The sequence below is a fragment of the Choloepus didactylus genome, chromosome 6, assembly GCF_015220235.1.
Source record: "Choloepus didactylus isolate mChoDid1 chromosome 6, mChoDid1.pri, whole genome shotgun sequence".
Lineage (NCBI taxonomy): Eukaryota > Metazoa > Chordata > Mammalia > Pilosa > Megalonychidae > Choloepus > Choloepus didactylus.
In genome coordinates, this window is record NC_051312.1 from 77,797,351 (window position 1) to 77,823,060 (window position 25,710).

General features: G+C 38.6%; 1 protein-coding gene and 3 pseudogenes across 1 annotated transcript; 3 read left to right on the plus strand and 1 right to left on the minus strand.

Annotated features, from left to right (window-relative positions):
- Positions 1-317: 317 nt before the first annotated feature.
- LOC119537596 lies at positions 318-7,859 on the plus strand (annotated as a pseudogene).
- A 2,783-nt stretch (positions 7,860-10,642) lies between these two features.
- Positions 10,643-13,930, plus strand: LOC119536477 (annotated as a pseudogene).
- Positions 13,931-15,684: 1,754 nt separating this feature from the next.
- On the minus strand, positions 15,685-16,650 carry LOC119537588 (olfactory receptor 56B4-like). The gene has a single exon (XM_037840107.1). The coding sequence runs from the start codon at positions 16,648-16,650 to the stop codon at positions 15,685-15,687; it is 966 nt and encodes a 321-aa protein (XP_037696035.1).
- Positions 16,651-22,250: 5,600 nt separating this feature from the next.
- Positions 22,251-23,193, plus strand: LOC119537667 (annotated as a pseudogene).
- Positions 23,194-25,710: the final 2,517 nt, after the last annotated feature.

A 25,710-nucleotide genomic window follows, 5' to 3' on the forward strand; every position in this document is an offset into this window, starting at 1 on the left:
CTATGCTGTCCAGCAGGTGGCACTTGCCAGCCCATGGTTACCCCACCAGTGCAAGAAGTTATGGAGCCTTTAGTTCTTTGGGTGATCCTGACCCTGTCAGGGGCATGGCTGATTGAAGCTGGTTTCTGAATTCCAGCCCCTGGGATCTGAGTTCCCGAAAGGAGGGCTACCACTGGAGCTGGGCCACGCTCTCCTTTTCTTGGGAAGTTATGGTATTTAGTGAATTTTCTCTGCCACTAGTCTTATTACTTTGTCTCTTAGAGCTGTCTTAGCTCTGTTCTTACCTGGGCCCAAATTGCAAGTCTTTGGGGCTTCCTGTAATGGGCTTCTTAGAGTAATTGTTTTAGAAAAAGAGAAAAAGATAACAAACAAAAGAAAAAGAAAAGAAAGGCCCAGTATAGACTATTTACAGTCCTTGCAGATCTAATGTTAAAAGATTGAAATGCTAAAAGAAAAGGAGTTGAGGGCAATTAAGGAACAATCAAGAAAGCAGAGAAACTGGCTTTTCAGACAAGGGTCCTTGCCCCCTGGATTTGCATCTGTGTCTTATTCTGTTTGACCCCTGCCTTTCTCTGTATTATGTTCACCCGAACTCCAGAAAGTCTCTGCTTTCATTTTTGGATTTTTTTTTTTTTTTTTTTTTGCTGTTTTTACTAGCCCTATCTCCTCTCTGCCAGGCTGACTACTCCCAGATTCTCTGTTGTCTGGTCTCAGTCTATCTATGTTTGGGGTTTTTGATCAGCAGTCTGACTTTTCAATCAGAGCTCCAACTGCAGTTCTCCTTCGTGGTTCACAGCACTGATGGCCCCTCTTCCTACAGGACTGTGCCTGGCAGGGAGGGGCGCAGGCTCCTGGCCATGAGAACTTACAGAGTTCACTGAATCTCAGCTGTTGCACACATCTGCGAGTGTTGTATGAAGTATGTCTAAAGTCAAATTCCTCTGCAATGTCCATTCCATGCAGTTCCTGGCTTTCTACCAACGGCCTTAGAGGAGTAATTAAAACCCCCATCTCACCACTCTGCCATATTACTCAGTCTTCTCTCATTCCTTTTTCTGGCTGAAAAATATTACATTGCATGTATCTTCCACATTTTGTTTATCCATTCATTGGTTGATGGACACTTGGGTTGTTTCCATCTTTTGGCAATTGTGAATAATGCTGCAATGAACGCTGGTGTGCTGTTCTAGTCCCTGCTTTTCATTTCTTTGAGTTCACTGATACTTTCTTCTGTCAGCACAAATCTGCTATTGAAACTCTCCTGGGAATTTTTTTTTAAATTCAATTTTATTGAGATACATTCACATACCATACAGTTATCCAAAGTGCACAATCAATTGTCCACAGTACCATCACACAGTTGTGCATTCATCCCCCCCATCTATTTTTTGAACATTCTTCCTGTACCAGAAAAAGTGAAAACAGGAATAAAAAAAGAAAAGCAAAAAAGAACACCCAAATCATTCCCCCAACCCCATTTTTCATTTAGTTTTTTGTCCCCATTTTTCTACTCATCCATCCGTACACTGGACAAAGGGAGTGTGATACACAATGCTTTCACAATCACACTGTCACCTCTTGTAAGCTACATTGGTATACAATCGTCTTTAGGAGTCAAGTCTACTGGGTTGCAGTTAGATAGTTTTAGGTATTTACTTCTAGCTATTCCAATGCATTGAAACCGAAAAAGGGTCATCTATATAGTGTGCAAGGATGCCCACCAGAGTGACCTTTCAGCTCCATTTGGAATCTCTCATCCACTGAAACCTTATTTTGTTTCATTTTGCATCCCCCTTTTGGTCAAGAAGATGTTCTCAATCCCATGATTTTGGGTCCAGATTCACCCCTAGGAGTCATATCTTGTTTTGCCAGGGAGATTTACACCCCTGGGTGTCACATCCCACATAGAGGGGAGGACAGTGAACTCACCTGCCGAGGTGACAGCCATTAACTTTTTAAAATTTCAGTTTTATTGAGATATACTCACATACCATACAATCATCCAAAGTGTACAATCAATTGTTCACAGACCATCCTACAGTTATGCATTCATCACCCCAGTCTATTTTTTGAACATTTTCCTTGTACCATAAAAAGTGAAAATAAGAATAAAAAATAAAAGTAAAAAGGAACACCCAAATCATCCCTCCCCTTCCACCCCATTTATCATTTAGTTTTTGATCCCCATTTTTCTACTCATCCATCCATACACTGGATAGAGGGAGTGTGATCCACAAGGCTTTCACAATCACACTGTCACCTCTTGTAAGCTACATTGCTATACAATCATCTTTAAGAGTCAAGGCAACTGGGTTGCAGTTTGTTTCAAGTATTTACTTCTAGCTATTTTAATGCATTAAAACTTAAAAAGGGTTATCTATATAGTGCATAAAAATGCCCACCAGAGTGCCTTCTCGACTCCTTTTGAATCTCTCAGTGACTGAAACTTTATTTGGTTTCATTTTGCATGCCCCTTTTAGTCAAGATGTTCTCAATCCCATGATGTCAGGTCCAGATTCATCCCCTGGAGTCATATCTCACATTGCTAGGGAACTTTACACCCCTGGGAGTCATGTCCCATGTAGTGGGGAGCATAGTGAGTTCATCTGCTGAGTTGTGACAGCCATTAACTTTTTGTTTTTAATTGGGATGTTCACATACTATACAACTATCTGAGTATCCAAAGTTTACAATCAGTTGCCCATTGGTACCATCACCCAGCTGTGCATCCATCACAATTAAGACAGAAAAAGGAAACTAAAATCCTCCCATACCCCTAACCACCCCCTCTCCATTATTAATTTCTAATTTTGTTGTAGTACATTTGTTACTGTTGAATGAATGTTAAAGTACTACTAACTGTAGTATATAGTTTGCCATAGGTATATACTTTTTCCCTGTTTGCCCCTCTGTTATTAACTTCTAGTAATAGTGTCATACATTTGTTCTAGTTTTGAGAGAGATTTCCAATATTTGTACAGTTAATCATGGACACTGTCCACCACAAGATTCACTGTTTTATACATTCCCATCTTTTAACCTCCAACTTTGCTTCTGGTGACATAGGTGACTCCGAGCTTACCCCTTCTGCCACCTTCACACACCTTTCAGCACTGTTAGGTATTCTTACAATAATATGCTACCATCACCTCTGTCCATTTCCAAACACTTAGGTTCAACCTAATTGAACATTCTGCTCATAATAAGCAACTACTTCCCATTCTTTAGCCTTGTTCTATATCCTGGTAACTTATATTTCATGTCTATGAGTTTACATATTATAATTAGGTCATATCAGTGAGATCCTGCAATATTTGTCTTTATGTGTCCATCTTATTTCACTCAATATTGTGCCTTCAAGGTTTCTTCGTCAACACATTTTTTTAAACATGGTTTTATTCACATAGTGTACATTCCTTCCTAAGTAAACAATTGTTGGTTCCCTGTATAGTCATGTATTTATGTATTCATCACCATCACCACTATCTATATAAGGACATCTCCATTTCTTCCACAAAGATGGAGGAAGAGTCAAGGGAGGTAGAGAGACAAAGGAAAAGAAAAATTGAAAAACAAAACAAAACATAACAGCTAGAAAGTAACAAAAGGAAAGGTAGCATTAACCTAAAGTAGAATAAAGAGTCAGACAACATCACCAATGCCATGAGTCCTATACCCTTCCCCTATGCCCCCCGATGCATTTAGATTTGATGTTTTGCCTTTGTTATATTAAAGGAAGCATAATACAATGTTTCTGTTAATTATAGTCTCTATTTTGCATTGATTGTATTTTCCCCCATTCCACCCTATTTTCAACACCTTGCAATGTCAACATTCATTTTTTCTACCTCATGTAAAACCGTATTTGCACCTTTTATTACAATCATTGAGCACCCTAGGATTCATTGAATTATACAGACACGGTCTTTATCTTTCATCTTTCATTCTGGTGTCCCAATGGTCCTAACCTTCCTCTTTCAACCATACTCACAGTCATCTTTGTTCAGTGTACTTACATTGCTGTGCTACTATCTCCCCAAATTGTTTTCTAAACCTCTCACTGCTTTCTTTTCCTTTCTGTGTGCAGTGCTTCCTTTAGTGTTTCCTATAGAGCAGGTATCTTGTTCACAAACTGTCACTGTCTGTTTTTCAGAGAATATTTTAAACTCTCCCTCATATTTGAATGACAGTTTTGCTGGATATAGGATTTTTGGTTGGTGGTTTTTCTCTTTCAGTATCTTAAATATATCATCCCACTTCCTTCTTGCCTCCATGGTTTCTATTGAGAAATCTAAACATAGTCTTATCAAACTTCCTTTGTATGTGATGGATCGCTTTTCTCTTGCTTCTTTTAGGATTCTCTCTTTGTCTTTGATGTTTGATAATCTGACTATTAAGTGTCTTGGCATAGGGCTATTCAGATCTGTTCGGTTTGTGGTATGCTGCACTTCTTGGATCCGTAATTTTATGTCTTTCTCAAGAGATAGGAAATTTTCATTGATTATTTCCTCTATTATTGCTTCTTCCTCCTTTCTCTTCTTTTCTCGTATTGGGACACCGATGACACATACATTCCTGCTTTTCGTTTTGTCCTTAGGTTCCCAGAGACATTGTTCTTATTTTTCCATTCTTTTCTCTATCTGTTGTGTGTAGGCTGTCAGGTGCCTTGTTCTCCAGTTCCTGAGTGTTTTCTTCTGCCTCTTGAGATCTGCTGTTGTATGTTTCCATTGTCTCTTTCATCTCTTGTGTTGTGCCTTTCATTTCTGTAGATTTTGCCAGTTGGTTTTTTGAACTTTTGATTTCTACCTTATGTAACCCATTGTTTTCATTATATGGTTCATCTCTTTTGCCATATCTTCCCTAAACTTTTTGAATTGAATTAGTATTAGTTGTTTAAATTCCCATATCTCAGTTGAAGTGTAATTTTGTTCCTTTGACTGAGGCATAACTTTGTTTTTCTTATTGTAGGTGTAGTTTTCTGTTGTCTAGGCATCTGGTTTCCTTGGTTACCTCAATCAGGTTGTCCCAGACCAGAATGGGGTCAGGTCCCAGAAGGAAGAAATATTCAGTATCTGGTTTCCCTGAGGGTGTGTCTTAGAAAATTGGTACAACCTGTGAGGCCTCAAGTCACTGTTCTTTTCTGCCCAGCATGTGGCACCTGTCAGCCTGTAACTCCAGACTGGTGTAAGGAGCTGTGGCCCATGTCTATTTTCTCCCAGGCTCTGGTGTGTGGTTCTGAATGGAAGGCAGTTAGTAGAGCTGGGCCCCACCTCCTTCCTCTTAGGGAAAATAGACCCCCTAAGGAGAGGTCATTAGCATTTGAATGGTCTCTGCCTGTGCTGTCTCCACACTTGTCCAGGTGAGAGCACTTTGAACTGAAAATGGCTGAGGCTTTCTCCACTGAGTTGAAAAGAGACAGAAAGCCCCCTTCAGGGCCAGTCCATGGCCACCCTCCGGCTCTCTAAGGTCAGTTGTCACCAAAAGCCTCTGTCTGCTTGTTGGGGATTCATATCTTGTATCAAGCAGACCATGTTTGTTAATTAAAACCCCATTTGGAGCTCAGCTGATCTATATTTGCTTGCTCAGAGAGTGTGCTCTCTAGCACCATGAGGCTTTGCAGTTTGGGCCGTGGGGAGACGAGGATCCCAGCTTGGATATGCAATTTTTACTTACAGATTTTATGCTGCGATCTTGGGCATTCCTCCCAATTCAGGCTGGTGTATGATGAATGGCCGGTCACGTTTGTTCCCCTGCAGTTATTCCACATTATTTAGTAGTTGTTCTTGGTTGTTTGTTAGTTGTTCCAGGGGAACAAACTAGCTTCCACTCCTCTCTATGCTGCCATTTTCTTCCCGATCTCTCCTGGGAATTTTTAATTTCACTTATTTTGATCTTTAATTCTGATAGTTCTTTTCTGTTCTTATAAAAAATTTCTATCTGTTTATTGAGATTCTCATATTTTTCATTCATTTTTTGTTTTTCTGTATTTTCCTTCATCTCCTCAAGCATAATGAGGATCTTTTTTTTTTTTTTAAGTCTTTGTCCGTTATGTCCAAAGTCCAGTCTTCTTCACTGATGTTTTCTGGATTTATGTCCTCTACCTTTGGATGGACCATCATTTCCTGTTTCTTTGTCTTGTTATCTGTTTTTTGCATGCTGTACATTTTAATATTTTCAAATGTTAACTCTGGGATTTATTTCCTGACATACCTCTTTTTTGTATTTGTATCCATCAGGCAATATGACAGAGATTTCCTTGAGTGTCAGGAACTACTAAGCCAAACAAACCTAATTTAAAAAAGCTTTCACTGCCTTTGCAAAATGGCTTTGCTTTGGCTGGTGCTCTCCATCAGAGTTCAGCCCTCCTGTTTGGCTGGTCAGCCCATGGCGAATGCAAAGCGCAGGGCCCTCTCTGTCTTTTCTGGGCCTTTGTCTTGTTCTGAGCTTGTCCTTGGCTAGTGACCTTAGGAGTTCCCCTGTTTACAGGAGTTTGAATACCCCTCTACTTCCTGGAAACAGACCTTCTCCCTCTCCTGGGTGTTCTACTGCATGACTTAATTTGGGTAAGCCTTTCCCAGGCTTCTCACCTCAATTGTATCTTACACTGCTTTTGTTGTCTCAAGCTGCTTTTGCCTGAAGGGGAAATTCTGGGATGGGAGCACACTGGACATAAGTTTCCCAATTCAGTCTTTCCCAGGCAGAAAAAGGTCAGGGACCCATAAAGCAAGAACTTTGTGATCTGGAGAAGGGATGAGGGAGGGACCAGGAAGGGCACTAAGAGTTTCTTTTATGGCTCCCCAAAGCTGTGCTTTCTTGACCTGCCCAGCAAATACAGCCCTGAAATTCTTCCTGAATATGAAAGTATGAAACTCTTCCATAAGGTTTGCACAACCTTGACACCAAAACCTGAAAGAGGTAGCAAACATAAAGATAGCGAACTTAAACTCCCAAAATACCTGGTTTTAGGAAAACTGGAAACTACAATGGGTCCTGCATATGAGGTTACAGGGACAAGGAGAGAGGTTGTGTGGATTTAGGAGCCAGATCACATAAACATTAGTCCTGGCATAGATACAAACTATGATTGTTTTGATGAATGAATAAATAAGTGAAAAAATAAAATATATGGGGCATGTTTGTTCACATTGGCTGAATGCCTGTGCTGTGTAGGGGCTGCAAGGGAGCCTGGTAGCTGTATCATGCTGTCCCGGCAGGGTGTGGCACAAGCAGGAAGCTAGACCCAGCCTTGCGTATTTTAAGTTCCAGGCAAAAGCAGAGCCTCTCCCACTTGCCTTATGATTATGGAGCCCTGGAGGCCCACATCAATGGGAAGATCATGCCGCTGCACCACAGCAAACATCACACTGCATATGTAAATAACTTGAATGCTACTGAGGAGAAATATAAAGAGGCACTAGCAAAGGGTGATGTTACAACTTAGGTAGTTCTTCAGTCTGCTCTGAAGTTTAATGGTGGAGGCCATATCTATCATACCATTTCCTAGACAAACCTGAGCCTTAATGGTGGTGGAGAATCCAAAGGGGAGTTGCTGGAAGCCATCAAATGTGACTTTGGTTCCTTTAACAGATTTAAGGAGAAGTTGACAGCTGTATCTGTTGGCATACAAGGTCCAGGTTGTGGTTGGCTTGACTTCAATCAGGAACAGGGACACTTAAAGAGTGCTGCATGTTCTAATCAGTGCAAGAAACAAGAGGTCTTATTCTACTGCTGGGAGTTGATGTACAGGAGCATGCTTATTACCTTCAGTATAAGAATGTCAGCCTGCTTATATAAATGCTATTTGTAATATAATCATTTGGGAGAATATAACTTAAAGACATAAAACTTGCAAGAAGTGAAATCATTTCTTAATGTTAATCATTACACTGAGTATGTAAAGCTCTTTGACTTTTTATAACAATTTAGAGTCTGCAGTATACTAATAAGCTTCTCTATTTAACATTTCTAAGTATTGATTCTTGAGACAAACAGAATTCAATGATATAATTTCACATTTTAAAAGTCTGATTAGTCACCTGTTTGAAAATACTGAATGTTTTGTATGACTTAGTCTTTTGATGAACATTTTCTTTAACACATGAAATAGCCTAGGAGGTTTTGTCATTGTAAAAAACCATAAAAAAATTCCATCTCTATACTCTTGGAGCCTGAAGGAAAGCCTTTATAATTCTGTATTCTTGCAGTTGTAGGAAGTCCAGTCTTTTGCCCCTGTTGTTGAAGTATAAAACCCAGTGGAAATATTCAACTTTTAATTGAAAATTGCTCGTTTTGTAAGTAACCCACGACTTAGTATTATTTCTGGTAGGTCTCACCCAGGGTCTCTAATTATTGATGGTCCCATGTTTCACAGGGTTAAAACCATTTTATCATTTAAACAGACATAATTTGATTGCTAATTGAGATCTGTTTTATTATGAGGAGGTAGTAGTGTATTTGAATTTGTTTGAAGGCCAAAATATGAAGACATTAACCTGAAATTTTGTCTTCAAACATAGAGACGTATATATTGTATAGAAGTGTCAAAATAGACAAATTAAGGCCTAGTTGATAAAATCAATGACAGGGATTAAACCACAGGTCATCTGGGTGACTACTTGTCCCCACCACCCCCCTTTGGTCCTGTTCATGAGCATCCCTCTGAAGGAACTGGGATGCTAGTGAGAGAACAACCTACCCATAGAGAAGCAGACTAATCTTGGGCTGAGGTCAGCTGTGTGCCTCCCTCAGGAACAAAAATTATTATCTTTCCTTTTAAAAAAAATATACAGCTGCAAATAAAAACTTCATATTGTTTTGCTTCTTCAATAAAGGAAAAAATATACCTATAACACAGTAAGACAGCAAGTCAAATCATGTTCCTGTGTAGTTTTTGAAAACAGACCTGGAGACTATTTAAATGTAGCAGGGATACTTTTTGTATTTGGTTTATATTGTCATGCATATTCCTATGTTGTTCAATCATTATTCTAATATGTTTTAATGGCTATATGTTTTATCAATTGTACATTTCATAATCTATGTTAGAGTTCTATTGCTGGATATTTCATTTGTTCTCAATTATTCTTTATGACCAAAAATGCTTTGGTGGGCAGCTCTGTGCACACAGGTTTTTCCTTCAGTTGGAATATTCCCTATGTGTTTTTCTAAATAGGGTTTTTCTTAAACCTATTTAGTAATAGAATGTTTTCCAATTTTTTAAAATTTGTAATTAGCACCCCAAATTTTATTTTTCTGTTTTTTTCATGAAAAAAAATGGAGTAACATAGCAGTTTCAATATTGAAGACTGAAGTCTTTTTTTAAAAATTTTAATTCAAGGCCCTTTTCTCTTAGAATTCAATTAGGAAAGTATGTAGAGTTTCTGAATTGTCAAAAGTGTTGATGAGAATATTGACAACTGTGTGGGGTGTTTGTGTGTGTGCTGGTGGATTGAAAAAACTTTGGAGTTTCTGATCATTATCTTTTATATACCACAGTGAAGTTACTTTCATGAAGCTTGAGTGAGAGTCACCTGTTTACTGCTTGCCTATATGAACAAGGCAGCGAACTGTAGGTAAACAGATAGTCTAGAAAACTAGAACCTTTTCAAAAGATGGGCATTTGAATACAAGTAGACAGATTGTGGTTTCTGTTGAGCTAACAAATATATGCAGAGACTACTGATTTATAGAAACCTTTTTGACTTCTACTGAGCTTTAAGAGTCTCCCAAAATTCAATGTTGAAATTTTTATGGGGCTCTATTTTTGTTTTGACTTTATCTTAGGAGAACGGAGGAAGGAATGTTGGAAAGCACACTTCAGTAAGGTTTTTGTTTTTCCTCCATGTCAAATAGATTTTAAGAGACTGAGACACTTAAAATAATAAGATTTTAAACAGCCAGCAGAAAATGAGACTTTTAGATTCTACTTAGACGTGGCTTCATAATAGAAAATAAACAGTAGAATATAAAATTGCAGTTTCTTTCATAAAGGAAAAGTGCTGCTCATCCAAGAGGGATTTTTGTGACCTAATCAGCAGTCACTGCTCTACTCCTAAACATGCTTCCTAAGTCTTAGAATGGTCAGTGCTGGAAGGAAACAAGGAAGCAAAAACTAATACTGTTCTCGAAACAGTATCTGTTGCTTGATTGGTGTGTAATAAACAACAATGCTGAGAAATTAAAACTTTATTGTACCCCTAAATTCATAATCTTAAAATGAGCTTTGAATTTCTATTGAGCACCTTTTAAACAGTAACATCGAAACTACAAAATTGTGAGATTGATGTGTTTTGTGATTTACAGCTAAAACTAGGTATAAACATAAGTTTTATTTTCTAATTTCAGGGGGATTACTGTTTTAGAAAGCTCTTCAGAAAATGTTTTACAAATTACTGTTTCTCATTATTAGTCATGCCCTAATGATCCCAGCAAGCTAATGTCCTGTCTTCAAAGATATGCCTCAAACCTAGTATACAATAAAAATCCTATAAGGCTCTAGATAGTTTTCATTTAATTAATCATTAGAGAAACAATTATTTTCCTGTTATAGTAATGTAGAGTTTTGAGTGTTAATAAAAATGTCTTATCAGCCATTAAAAAAAAATACATATGTTCCCTCTTTCCCTCACTCATGCCTAGTGCAATGGCAGCGGCCGCGGCAGAGCAGTAACAGTTCTACCTGCTCCTGGGAAACCTGCTCAGCCCTGACAGTGTGGTCCAGAAACCTAGGAGAATATCCCGGGTCAGTCAAAGATCACATTCCTCTTATAAGCCAGGAGAAATACAAGAGCTGCTGAGGAGGCTAGGCAAATGGCTGCCGTTCTTCTAAGACATCTTCTGTCCTCTGCGTTTGATGAAGTCTATCCAACTCTTCCTTCTGATGTTCAGACTGCCATCAAGAGTGAACTACTAATGATTATTCAGATGGAAACACAATCTAGCATAAGGAAAAAAATTTGTGATACTGCCACAGAGCTGGCCAGGTAATTTAATAGATGAGGATGGCAACAACCAGTGGCCTGAAGGTTTGAAGATCCTTTTTGATTCAGTTAGCTCTCAAAATGTAGGACTGTGGGAAGCTGCCCTTCACATTTTCTGGAGTTTTCCTGGAATTTTTGGGAATCAACAGCAGCACTATTTAGATGTCATCAAATGGATGTTAGTTCAGTGTATGCAAGATCAGGAACATCCATCGATCAGAACATTATCTGCTAGAGTTACAGCGGCTTTTATACTTGCAAATGAGCATAATATTGCTCTGTTCAAACATTTTTCAGACTTATTACCTGGATTCTTATAGGTTGTAAATGATTCATGCCACCAGAATGATGATTCAGTCCTAAAATCTCTTGTTGAGATTGCAGATACTGTTCCAAAGTATTTGCATCCTTATTTAGAATCCACTCTACAGCTAAGTCTAAGGTTATGCAGAGACACTAGTCTCAATAATATGCAATGCCAGCTTGCCCTTGAAGTAATCATGACCCTGTCTGAGACAGCTGCTGCTACGTTAAGAAAACATACCAATATTGTTGCACGTTCTATTCCTCAGATGCTAGCAATGATGGTTGACCTGGAAGAGGATGAGCATTGCTCAAATGCTGATGAACTAGAAGATGATGATTTTGACAGCAATGCAGTTGCTGGTGAGAGTGCTTTAGACCGAATGGCTTGTGGACTTGGTGGAAAACTTGTTCTACAAATGACCAAGGGACACATTATGCAAATGCTTCAAAATCCCGACTGGAAATATCAGCATGCAGGATTGATTGCTTTATCTGCCATTGGTGAAGGATGCCACCAGCAAATGGAAGGGATTCTAAATGAGATAGTAAATTTTGTTTTGTTTTTTTCTTAGGATCCTCAACCAAGGGTAGGGTATACAGTCTGTAATGCTGTGGGACAGATGGCTACAGATTTTGCACCTGGCTTCCAAAAGAAATTCCATGAGAAGGTGATTGCAGCTCTGTTGCAGACAATGGAAGACCAAGGCAATCAATGGGTACAGGCCCATGCAGCTGCTGTGCTCATTAATTTTACTGAAGACTGCCCCAAGTTGCTACTGATTCCATGTTTAGACAATTTTGTGAAACATTTGTATTCCCTTATGGTACTGAAACTTCAAGAGTTGACTCAAAAAGGCACAAAGTTAGTTATGGAACAAGTTGTTTCATCCATTGCATCAGTTGCAGATACCACAGAAGAAAAATTTGTCCCCTACTGTGATTTATTTATGCCATCACTAAGCATATTGTTGAGAATGCAGTTCAGAAGGAACTCAGACTTCTGAGAGAAAAACTATTGTGCATCAACCTCATTGGTCTGGCTGTTGGGAAAGAAAAATTCATGCAAGATGCATCAGATAAGATGCAGCTATTACTGAAGACTTAGACAGACTTCAGTGATACGGAAGATGATGATCCTCGGATTTCTTACATCATCTCAGCATGGGCCAGAATGTGCAAAATCCTTGGAAAAGAATTTCCGCAATACCTTGCAGTGGTTATGAGGCCTTAAATGAAGAGAGCTTCAATTAAACCCAAAGTAGCTCTTTTAGATACCCAAGACATGCAGAATATGAGAGATGATGATAGTTGGGAATTTGTGAACCTTGGAGATCAGCAAAGTTTTGGTATTAAAACTGCAGGACTGGAAGAAAAGTCAACTGCTTGCCAGATGCTGTGCATGAAGTAATGGGAGATGGATGCCTTAATAATGAACACTTTGAAGAACTGGGAGGTATATTCAAAGCAAAACTTGAAGAACATTTTAAAAATCAAGAATTGTGACAAGTTGAAAGACAAGATTAAGACTATGATGGACAGGTTGAAGAGTCACTACAAGATGAGGATGATAATCATGTTTATATTCTGAGCAAAGTTTCATACATTCTACACTCAAAATTCAGTAGCTACAAGGAAAAAGTGTCACCATGGGTTGAACAGCTGCTTCCTTTAATTGTCAACCTAATTTGTTGACATAGACCATGGCCAGACAGACAGTGGGGATTGTGCATCTTTGATAATGTTGTAGAACACTGTAGTCCAGCCTCATTTAAATATGCAGAATATTTCTTAAGGCCAGTGCTCCAATATGTATTCGAACATAGCCCAGAAGTGAGACAAGCTGCTGCATATGGCCTAGGAGTCATGGCACTGTATGGTGGAGAAAACTGTCTTCCTTTTTGTACAGAAGCACTTCTACTGCTAGTAAGAGTTATTCAGACTGCAGATTCTAAGACCAAAGAAAATGTCAATGCTGCAGAGAACTGCATTTCAGCAGTAGGGAAGATTATGAAATTCAAACCTGACTGTGTAAATTTTGAAGAAGTCCTACTACACTGGTTATCGTGGCTCCCACTGCATGAAGATAAAGAGGAAGCTGTTCAGACTTTCAGTTATCTGTGTGACCTAAGTGAAAATAATCACCCAATTGTTCTTGGCCCAAACAATACCAATCTGCCCAAAATATTCAGTATAATTGCAGAAGGAGAAATGCATGAGGTGATTAAACATGAAGATCCTTGTGCCAAACGTCTGGCTAATGTTGTTCATCAAGTACAGACTTCTGGAGGATTGTGGACTGAATGCATAGCACAGCTCAGTCTGGAGCAGCAGGCAGCCATACAGGAGCTCCTGAACTCTGCTTGAAGGGCCTTAATATCATCCACCAGAAAACTAAATCCAAATAAACATTTACCCTTTTGTTTAGGTTAAAAAAGAATACATGTATGTATGAAAGTTTGGAGGCAGCTCCAAGGATGGCTCAGCATTGCCATTTATTTGTGTCATCTAAACTGATTGAGTCTCAGCATTGCCACTTTTCAGCTATATGAATTTGGGCAATCTTTGTACCTGAGCTCCTATTTCTTGGTAAACAAGAATTAACAGCTATGCCTCCTAACTAAATGGGCTTCTGTGCAGATTAAACAAAATTGGTTGACCTGTTGTAAGAAAGTGTCTTTCTAACCATGAAGATCTCAGTAAGGTTAGATGTTGTTATTAATCTGCTCCTTTATGGATTGCCTCTCTCCTCCCTCTTCTTTTTGGAGTATTACTTCAATCTGAAATAGTGGTCACATCAGGCAAGGGTGAGCTAGCTGTTCCTTTTGGAGGAAGTTGATAGTCTCTGTTCTTGGGTGAATTTCCAACATGACTCTTAGGATGGCAGGTCCCACATCATAGACTGACTTTCTGCATGCAGTTCTGCTATGCTGCTTAGCCTCCACCACCCTGGTTTGATCAGCTCTTAGTTTCTGACACTGCTTCAACCCTAGTCCTGTTTTCTAAGTTATTCTCCAAGGTGGCCTCATCTGCAAACTTTCTGGGGTCATTCATCAGACCCTGGTCCACTGTATTTTCTTTGATATGCAGGATGCAGCAGACCATGTTATGTCCCCTGACTGAATGCATCATGAATAAAATATTTCTTAAGTAGCTCTCCTGTGCAAAAGCTCTACGATAGGCCCTGAGAATGTACTAAAGAACATGTGGAAGTTTCTTGAACCCAAAGAGTGTGCATTTTTCCTGGTCAAGCAAACAGTATAAATTCCTTTGTATTTAATGAATTGTTTATCTGGAACAGGTTTTTTTTTTTTTTTTTTTTTTTTTTGTCCTAGAGCAACAAACATTGCCATAGTTACTTCAGCTCTTGCATTTGTCTATCTTACTTCAAAGTGCTTTTTGTTTTTTACCTTTTTAAGTTGTCATAGCATGCTAGACGCTTATGAAAGATCAAAAAAATACTACTTTAACTTGAAGAATTGAAACATAAGAAGGGTTTCATAAGTTGATCAAGTTCACACTGAAATTCAGGAACATAGCAAGATGAAGAGGCAGAATAGTGCAAGGGTTATTCAGTCAGACTTCCAAGGACCAGAATCCTGGCTGTCCTAGTTTAAAAGTTGTGCTACCAGGGGCAAGTTCCTAATCCCCAAGACTCCATTTCCTTAGCTGTGAGGTGGGGACAACTTTGTACTTTCCTCACAGGGTTATTGTGAGAATTGAATCAGATTATAAATGTATATATGTATTTCTTATACAGTTTCTGGTCTACATGAAACACAATACTTGATAGCCATTAATTCATCAAGTATGATTTAGGTTTTTCTGGTTCAAAATGAGACTTCTCTGTTCCTTTTTAATAAACTTTGTTCTTTCTTAATGTGAAAATTACATATAGAAAACACATGAATATGTAAAGGTTAAATTAAAGTCATGTAAACATTTTTAAACACTATATCTTCTATTAATAATATTACAATGAACTTTTTTTCAATAATTCTTTTATACTGCATTTAGACTATTTAGGATATTTTTCTAAAAATATGATTATTGGATAAAGAATTCGAACATTGGTAATCATATTGATGAATTTTAACAATTTGTTTTTTTGAATATGGGCTAATTTTATGTCTCACCCTGTGTATATAAGAATGTCGGGCATGTGGGGACATGAAGATTCAGGGTGATTTCACTTTTCTAATACTACTTAATTATCTAAGTAATAGGATATTTCTTTGTAATTTTAATTTTCATAATTTGTTAAATAAGGCTGGCATTTTTTGTGATCTAATTGGCCATTTTCATCCCTAGTGATAGGTAAAGGCAGAATTACAGCCCAGGTCCTTTGAGAACTAAAAAACCTCGATCTCTTCCTAACACTTAATGGTTTCTAAAGCTGGAGTTACTTGGCGGCCATGTCTCCACCCAACCGAAGCAGTCTCTGGAAGCCCAGTCTGAGCTCCTGCATCCTGAGTGCATAGACCATGGGGTTGAGTGCAGGGTGGATGACATTGTGCAGTACGTTAAGGAGTACAGGGATGAGGGGAATCTTTTTCTCTGCTAAGTGTGTGATAGACAGCACGATGATACGTGAGTAGAAAAAGAGGATGAGGATGAGGTGGGAGCTACAGGTGCTCAGAGCCTTGGACATTGCTTCCCCTGAGTGCAGCTTCATCACAGAGCGTAGGATTAGAGCATAGGAAGAAAACACCAGGGCCATGTCACTCCCAACCAGGACCCATGCTAAGATAAGTTGGTAAAATTTGTTCACAGTGATGTCATCACAAGCCAGGCTGACAACCCCCAAGTTAGAGCAGAGGCAATGCTGAATCTCATTCCTGGAGCAGCAGTGTCTCTGGGCAGCCAGTATGGGCACTGGGATGGTCAACAGGCCATTCCTGAGCACCATGAATGCTGTGGCTTTGATCACAGAAGCTTCAGTGACTATGGAGGGGTATTGAAGGGGGTGACAGATGGCTATGTATCTGTCCACTGCCATGCAGAGGAAGATACCAGACTCCATGAAACAAAAGCAGTGGATGGTATAGATCTGAGCAAAGCACTCAGGGAGGGTGATGGCCTTGGCATCAAACCAGAAGATGGCCAGGATCTTGGGCATGATGGTGGTGGCCAGGCTAGTGTCCACCACTGATAATATGCCCAGAAAATGGTACATGGGCTCATGGAGTGTGGGCTCATGTTGGATGGTGATCACGATGAGGAGATTTGCACCAAGAGCTAAGAGATAGAGGAGAGCCAGGGGCAGGGAAAGCCAGTGCTGCCACTTGTGTATTCCTGGTAGGCCCATCAGGATGAAGTGGGAATTCTGGAAGCTGGAATTGTTGGTAAAACTGGTGGAGGTATCCATTGCACAGTTGCTCATTCTCAGTATCTGTTATAGAAGTGAAATAGGAAGGACATTGTGTTTGAAAGTTCAGATGAAAGTTATGATTAGAGTTCCCTTTCTTGTGTCCCCGTTCCTTTTTTCATGACTAAGCCTTACCTTTTCTTTGGCTCCTGGAAATATTCCACAAAGGGCAACAAAGAAAGCCAATATAAGTTGCAAGTGGAAAAGTTGGAACAGCTTTTGTTATCTCTACTTGCATGTCTATTAAGGAGTTCCAAATCCTTTGAAGATAATTTTACTACTAACAGAAAACAAATAGTAATATTAGGCTTATTTAGTCCCATTTGGTTTTTGTTTTTAAGCATTTTATATAATTATAGGGTGATAATTTTGCATTTTACCTTTGTCTTTTAACATTATGTTCTAAGGCATAGAATGGGCACTCAGTAACAAATTGTTGAATGGATGAATAAATGAACTGGCCTATGACTGCTCTGTCAGGGTGAACACCATCTTGTCTGTTAGGTGTTCCTAATGTTTGGAGGCCAAATAAGTTTCTACCTCATCTAGGTTGTTGCTTCACCCAAATGAGCCATATTTGCCTGATATATGACTTCTGGTAGTCATTCAATCTGTCTTAGAGGATTAAATGAAATAATGTTTTTAAAGGGCTCATAATGGAGTCTGGCTGCACAACCTTATTAATATGTATGAATTTAATCATACCTTAAGGATAGTACCTCTGTCTGTTGAATTTTCTAGAAGTATTTTCTCCAATTCCCTTTCCTTTAGTTTCTACTAAACACTATTTAAAAAAATAATTACAGATAGAATTACTGTATGTCCCAGCAATCCCAGTTCTAGGGCTATACTCTCAAAAATTGAAAGAAAGGACTCAAACAGATATTTGCACAGTGATGTTCATAGTGTCACTATACACAATTACCAAAAGTTTGAAGCAACCCAAGAGTCCATTGATTGAAGACTGGATAAACAAAATGTAGTATATACATACACTTAATATTATTCATCTATTTAAAAAGAATGAAGTTTTGACATATGCTATACCATAGATGAACCTTGAAGACCTTATGTTGCGTGAAATAAGCCAGATACCAAAGGACATATATTGTATGATTTCACTTATATGAAATTATTAGAATATGCAAATTTCATAGTCAGAAATTAGAATGCAATGGCAAAAAGTGGGAGTGGGGAATGGGGAGTTAGTTAATGTTTAATTAGTACAGGGGATCTTTTTTGGGTGATGGAAAAGTTTAAGGGATGATGGTGATGGTAGCCCAACATTGTGAACATAGTTAACATCACTGAGTTGCATACTTCAAAGTGGTTAAAATGGGAAATTTTAAGTGGTATAAATGATACCAGAATGAAAAGAAAAATAAACCCGTAGAACTGTACAACACAAAGAGTGAACCCTAGTATAAACTATAGACTATAGTTAATAATATAAAATATTGTTTCATCAGTTGTAAGAAAGTATCACGCTAATGCAAAATGTTAATAACAGGGAAAACTATATGTAAGGGGTTGATATACTGGAACTCTGTACTTTCTGTCTGATTTTTCTGTAACCCTACAATGGCTCTAATAAAAGAATTAAAAAAATGAATTACAGATAAACATGGACTTCAACTTTTCAAGAATTTCGTAATTTAAAATTATTTCATGGCTTTTAAGCTAATAAGAATGCATAATATAGTATTTTAACAAATATTTGCTTATATATATATTTTTGCAAAAATTTGTCTTTAAATTAAATTAATCCATTTAAAATTTAAAATGGAAGCATGTTTCTAAATCAGTATTTTCCCACAAATAGCTAAACAGTTGTTTCAGCACCATTCAGTAAGTACTCCATTCCTTTTCTATTAATTTGCATTGTATTTTCTTGTCCAGTATTACATTCAAATATATATTCCTATGTACCACTGGGGCAGTCTTCTCTGTTTCTAGTGCTAATATTCAATTAGTATATTTACCACATTGTAGGGGAGATGCTTATTAATAATACATATTTTTCTTTCTGTCATATACTGTACAATGCAAAAAATTATATTATGTCTAGTTATTTTTGGAATTTTCCAATTATTAATTTGCTCTTGTTTTACTCTTTATATCCCTAATTGGCTATTATACCTGAGAAAACTTCTGATTATTGTTATTTTAAAAATCATTTTCCAAAATACAGCTGCTTTATAGTGCAACTTGCTAAAGTGAATAGATATTTAGTAAATTCTCCCACTTGGATTTTGTTCTGTTAAAAAAATCATATTATGTATATTACAATAATTTTAACACTGAAAACTCTTATTTTTGTTTTGCATTCTATTAAAATGTTTAGAAGTTTCAAAACAATGTAAAGAACCAGTGATAGTCATCATCCTCATCTAGCTCCGTATTTTAAGAGAATGTTCCTTGACTTCTCTCTTAAGTATGATGCTGGCTGCTGCATCTGATAAATGGTCACTATCAGTTTAGGTGATTCAACGTCTACTTCTAGTTCTGCATTTTCTTTCTGTAATCAGCGAGGGGCATGCTCAAGGACCTCCTGTTTCAGGACTCCCGAATCTACATTCAGGTGGAAGGTCTTCCTGCTCTCACCACCCCTAGCATATTCAGAGCAACCCTCTGTGTCAACCTCTTGGAGGAAGGGGTTTGCCTGCACTTTCCCCTGCGAGGGATTTCCACTCTCTCTCACATGTGCAGAGGAGAGCTCAGTCTCATTTTCCTCACCTGTTCTCCAGTCCTCAGGCCTTAGTGTCTGCTGAGGTGAAGATCCTGAGGGAAAAGAGGGCCGGAGTTGGAAGGATCCAACTTGGGAAGCAAACTAAGAAAGCAAAGGAGGGAAAAAGATGCAGATGTCACCAGGAGAGAGACCAAGGAGCACAGAACCAGACAACCGCCTCCTCCCCCTCACCTGGCCCCTTGATTACTCCCTGCAGGAAGGTCCAGCAGACACCCTTTTGGGATGGAACTGCTTTCTGTAGCTGCTTCTATTTTCTTGGCTATTCCTCTCTTTTATGCCTTTGTTGTTAAGCTTATGTCTCTCTCTCTCTCCCTGGGGGCTTGGGCTGGTATACAGACTGAGTCCAGTGACCTTCTCTGCTACTCCCTAGATTCTCCATGAGGCTTCCTAATTTTTTTCCTGTGTGCCAAAGGTTTGGGGTGTTTTCATTGAACCCTAAATGGCCCTCAGTGATCTTAGAGGCTCAGCTCAGGGAACAGAATTTCTGGAGCTCCAGTCCCATAGGAAGTACTATTAGATGAACAGTTCTGCATTGTTGAAAGTTTAGAAGATGTGTTCCTCCTTGTCTTTGCGTCCCAAGATGCCTGCCCTTCTCAACACACACACCTTCCTTCAGCCTCTTCAGGGCCCATTGCAGCAGTTTTATTCTCTCTGCTTTACATTTGAATTCATCCTTGTCATGCATTATTTCTCTGTATGTAAAAATGCGGCTTTCTTCTCTCATGTAAATCTCCTGTTTGCTTTCTGCCCCCCAGATCTACTTTCCACACTTCTCTATCTGTGGAAAACTCAGTTTAGCAGTGTATGGGCGGCTTCATCTGGGCTCCTGTATCCTTTGTCTTATGGTTGGATTTTGTCATGGGAATCACTGAGGAGAGATTGGGGGAAGTAGGAAAGACAAACCAAGGTACATATTTCTCTGACTCTTTCCCTGCTGGTCAACTGTTTGGCCTTGTATGTTCCCCCTTCTGAAGTCACTGCCCCTATCAGTGCTTCCTAGGACATTTGCCAATTCTGGTATCTGTTTCCATCCCTTGCTTCTCAAGCCTAGGGATGGCAATGGCTCATGATTTTGTCAGCCCTGAGGTATTTCAGTATCCCTTTTTATTTATCTTAATCCTTCCAAATCTTTGGAATATTCTCTCCATTTTACTCTCTTCAGTCACCTCTTTTTCATGGGCCAATGCATTTCCTCCTGGGACTTTGACCAATACACTGCCTAATCTCAAATATCACCATCCATGCATCCTGCTCCTGATTCTGCTTTACCGCTCTCATTTTTTAAAAAAGTTCTTGAACAGGCTTTCAATTTCTCTTTCCCCCCAAATTCTTCCATACCTGACATGAGATTATATTTTCAAAACCATTAATTTCATGCTGCAGAGAGGGTCTCTGGAAGCAGATAGTAAGATAGAGTTAGGGTAGAAAAAGTTAATAAGGGGTCAATAGTTGCGCACACAAGGGGGTGATAGAAAGTTTGGGCAGAAGGAGAAGTCAAAATCTGATGCAGTCCTGATAAAAACCAACCTGACACGGAGCTCAGGAGTGAATACTGCCTATTTAGTTTTCCACATCAGACCAAAATGGACCAGCCATTATGCCCCTGCCTTACCTTGAGAGTGCATGTGGTATTTCCAGGGGAAGGTGCAACCTGGGCACAGAGACTCTCTGCAGCTGAGGCAGTCCCAGAAGACCTGATGGTTGGAAGCTGTCTGCTCTGCCTGAAGCTGAGAGATAGACCTTCCTTGAAGGGGATGAGGGGAACTGATCTCCATTTCTACTACACTTTATGTTATTAAATCACATGGGCAGATTGTATTACTTGCCATTCCTGATTTAGTTCCTCTAATACAATTTTAACCCTTGCTTTTCATCCTTCAGAGATATTCTTTCTTCAAAATCTTTATGTCCAGCTTGATTATTTCTACTAGACTTATGCATATTAACTTAGGTACAACTCTTCTACGAAGCATTCCCTGATTGCCCTAGACTTATTTAGATGCCATCCCTGTGCACCTCCATAGTACCATGCACTCCCACTGTTATCAATTATTGGACTGATTAATAATTGCCATTTGTGTGTCTTCTTCCCATTACTTTAAGTTCTGAGCTGAGGCTGTGCCTATTTTATTTACTATTTTAATATTTGGGATGGATCAGCTTGGCTGAGTGTGGTGGAGGCTCAATAACTATTAAGTTGAAATTTTCTTTTTGACCAAACATGTTTTCTCCATACTTACCTATGTTAATATATAGTAAAGATGCTGTTACTGAGTCCAACTACTTTAAACAACTCTGAGTTCTACCAGCTTCAATGCTGCTTGTTTTCTTTGTACTTCATTAGCATTTCCTAGGTATTTCTTAAATGCAAGTTTTGCCCAGTGTTCCTTGGACAACTTTGAGTCTTCTCAATCCAGGTTACTTTCTTGGGTGATGTCATCTATTATTATGGATGTAACCAATGTACACCAACAAAACCCCTTAACTGACAACTTTTTTATTGGTGAATTGTATTCTAATATTTGTTTTTTACTCCCTCACTCCTATGTAGGAGGTCCTTAGTTTTTGGATGGCTTTATTTATTCCTTGCATGGCCCAAGTTGGATTCATGATACCAGAAATCAGATCCTAAAGCTTGTACAAGTATAAAGGTGAGGTCAACTGGGATATAAAATCTATACTCTATAGTGGAGATTACGAATAATGGCACAAATCCTGAAAGAAAACAAATCAAGATTTCAGGAATTTTAAAAACATAGAGCAGAGAGTAATAGTATAAAAAGGCCTGGAGTTTTCTGCCCATGGACGCCACCGAGGAAACATTGTTGAATTCTTTACTCCCACTGCTGTCATGTCTAAATCAGAGTCTCCTAAAGAGCATGAACAGCTGCAAAGCTTTTCATCGGGGGGCTAAGCTTTGAAACAACCGATGAAAGTCTGGGGAGCCATTTTGAGCAATGGGGAATGCTCACGGACTGTGGTAATGAGAGATCCAGACACCAAATGCTCCACAGTACTCTACAGTGGAGGAGGTGGATGCAGCCATGAATGCAAGGCCACATAAGGTGGATGGAAGAGTTGTGGAACCAAAGAGGGCTGTCTCAAGAGAAGACTCTCAAAGACCAGGTGCCCACTTAACTGTGAAAAAGATCTTTGTTGGTGGCATTAAAGAAGACACTGAAGAACATCACCTAAGAGATTATTTTGAGCAGTATGGGAAGAGTGAAGTAATTGAAATCATGACTGACCGAGGCAGTGGCAAGAAGAGAGACTTTGCTTTTGTAACCTTTGACGACCATGACTCTGTGGATGAGACTGTCATTCAGAAATACCATACTGTGAATGGCCACAACTGTGAAGTAAGAGAAGCCCTGTCTAAGCAAGAGATGGCCAGTGCTTCATCCAGCCAAAGAGGTCGAAGTGGTTCTGGAAACTTTAGTGGTGGTCGTGGAGGTGGTTTTGGTGGGAATGACAACTTTGGTTGGGGAGGAAACTTCAGTGGTCATGGTGGCTTTGGTGGTAGCTGAGGTGGTGGTGGATATGGTGGCAGTGGGGATAGCTATAATGGATTTGGTAATGATGGAAGAAATTTTGGAGGTGGCAGAAGCTACAATGATTTTGGCAGTTACAACAATCAATCTTCAAATTTTGGACCCATGAAGGGAGGAAACTTTGGAGGCAGAAGCTCTGGCCCTTATGGTGGTGGAGGCCAATACTTTGCTGAACCATGAAACCAAGGTGGCTGTGGTGGTTCCAGCAGCAGCAGTAGCTATGGCAGTAGCAGAAGGTTTTAATTACTGCCAGAAAACAAAGCTTAACAGGAGAGGAGAGCCAGAGAAGTGATAGGGAAACTACAGGTTATGACAGATTTGTGATCTCAGCCAAGCACAGTGGTGGCAGGGCCTAGCTGCTACAAAGAAGACATGTTTTAGACAATACTTGTGTATGGGCAAAAAAACATGAGGACTGTATTTGTGACTAATTGTATAAGAGGTTATTTTAGTTTCTGTTCTGTGGAAAGCGTAAAGCATTCCAACAAAGGGTTTTAATGTAGATTTGTTTTTTTTTTTTTTTTTGCACCCATGCTGTTGATTGCTAGCCTGGAAAAATTTTTGAGAAAAGGTGCTGTTGCCTTTTTATATTTTCCTATTATAATATGTACGCATAGTGTGGAAAGATAAAATTACATTTTTAATGAAATTTTGATTCTTAGATTTATAAGACCCTTATCCACTGAGTGAGAAGTCTCATATTCTATATGTTGAATTATGAATTCTATAAAGCCCTACAGATTGGAGAGCACTTCCTTCTACATATCCCCAGACTCAATAGATTCTTTGGAAAGGTAACATGAAAATTTGAATGAAAACTGGATAATATGCATGGCCAGATGTCTTGATCAAAACTGTCATGAGCACAAGAGATACAGTCAATAGAAAACTGGGACCATCTGCTTATGAAATAGTAATGGATAGGTTCACAGAATTCCTTACACTGTGTCTGTCCTTCAGAGGGTATTCATGAATTTGATAGTATTTAATGATGACAAGGCTTTCTTGCTCAGATTCTAAAATCCCCACCAACATATCTGGATGGCTGTCTTATGATTTACATCCTGGTGACTGGATTTATGTCAAAGTCCATCAAGGAAAACATCATCTGAACTTGGGTAATAGTAACCATTCCAAGTCTACCTATAAGAACACTGCAGTCCAGTGTGAAAACATCAGACTAGTGCCGTATTTATTACTGTCAGAAGACGTGTCTCACATAGCAAAGTCCTACACGTGATTTTTGTTACTTTCTCTGACACATTGATGATACACTTTTTCCTTGTCAGACTGCTGGTCCAGCCTAAATTCCGACTCCTTTAACCCCAAGTTCATGGGATCAAATTGATAATTTTTTAACCTTACCTAAAGCCTGTTGTGGGTTGTTGGAGGCAACTCCTAACTGATTTAAATGGGCATTCCTTACTTCTCCAAGTGATAGGTACATCTGTAAAACTTTTGAGTGCTCCTGGGTTTCTACTATGACCTCAACTAGTATAATAATTTTCCCTTCCAAAAGGTTTAGTTTTGGACATATTTGAACAGGTTCAAGAGTTTATGAACTTCTAAGTGAGAGACTGATAATCCTTTCTCAGCCAGAGTTAAGGTAACCTCTTTTTCACTGGTTAATAATTATTTCTTTGATGCATATCCTGCAATGTAACTGTTGCTATATGGCTATTGATTCTTTGTCTGTTAAAGGAGAAGCCTATTTAATGAAATCTTTTGTGGTGTTTCTTGCATAGTAATGAGCAAACACTGTCTTGGTAGCAAGTTTCTCCACTGTGCCTTTTGGACCCTTTTTGTGGTCAGTTGCTTTTATCTGCAAGATGATACAATTTCTCATTATAGAATGTAGTAGATTGGTTCTTTTTGTTTTCCACTATTACTATACTTTTGTTTATTGGAGTCCATGAATCTAAGAACCACACTTTTCATCAAATGAAATAGCAGTGACAGACCTACTTGCTCTGTTTGCCTCACAGCATCAAAAGAAGGGTCCCCATAATACCAGGGGATTGAGAAATATTATACTGACCAGCTGGGGCCAAGGCTTCTCCTGAACATTCTAGTATGGTACTTGGTCTAATCTTAAAAATTAGTACTTCCTCACCTACTTGTTGAGAAAAAAATACATGAAAAAGAAAAGTTAGGAGATTTTACAGTACGCAAGCAAGAAATATGCTAAACTTACAATAATTAACACAGTGTGGTATTGCAAAAAAAAAAACAGATTAATGAAAAAGAATAGAATCAAAGGCTCCATTTATATATGAATATATCAACACTTGATTTTTAACTCATGGTGCAGTAGAGGAAAACATTTTTTTTTTCAGGTAAATATACCAGATAGTACAATAGCAAATGTAATTAACACCCGTGTATTGCATAGTTTAATGTGGTTAAAATGAGGAATTTTGAGTAGTATATGTATTACTACAATAAGAAGTATAAAGAAATGGTATTAGGTGAATGGACTATTCTAGGGAAAAATGAATCTTGATCTGTGGTGTATATCTTCCATAATGTTATTTCTATATTGAATAAGAAAGGTTAAGACCAACAAATTCTAGATGATGGAACAGAAAAAGAGTATATTCATGAGTTTGGGGTAGATTAATAATTCTTAATCAGGACACAATAAAGCACTAATCAAAAAGGAAAGATTGACAAACTGGATTATTTTTCAATTAAAAACGTCCACTCATTAAGGTAAAACTATCAAAAATTAATATAAAGTCCCAACAAATAAACAAGAAA

Excerpts from the sequence above, each read along its gene's own strand:
- LOC119537588 (XM_037840107.1), bottom strand. The coding sequence starts at position 16,650 with ATGGATACCTCCACCAGTTTTACCAACAATTCCAGCTTCCAGAATTCC.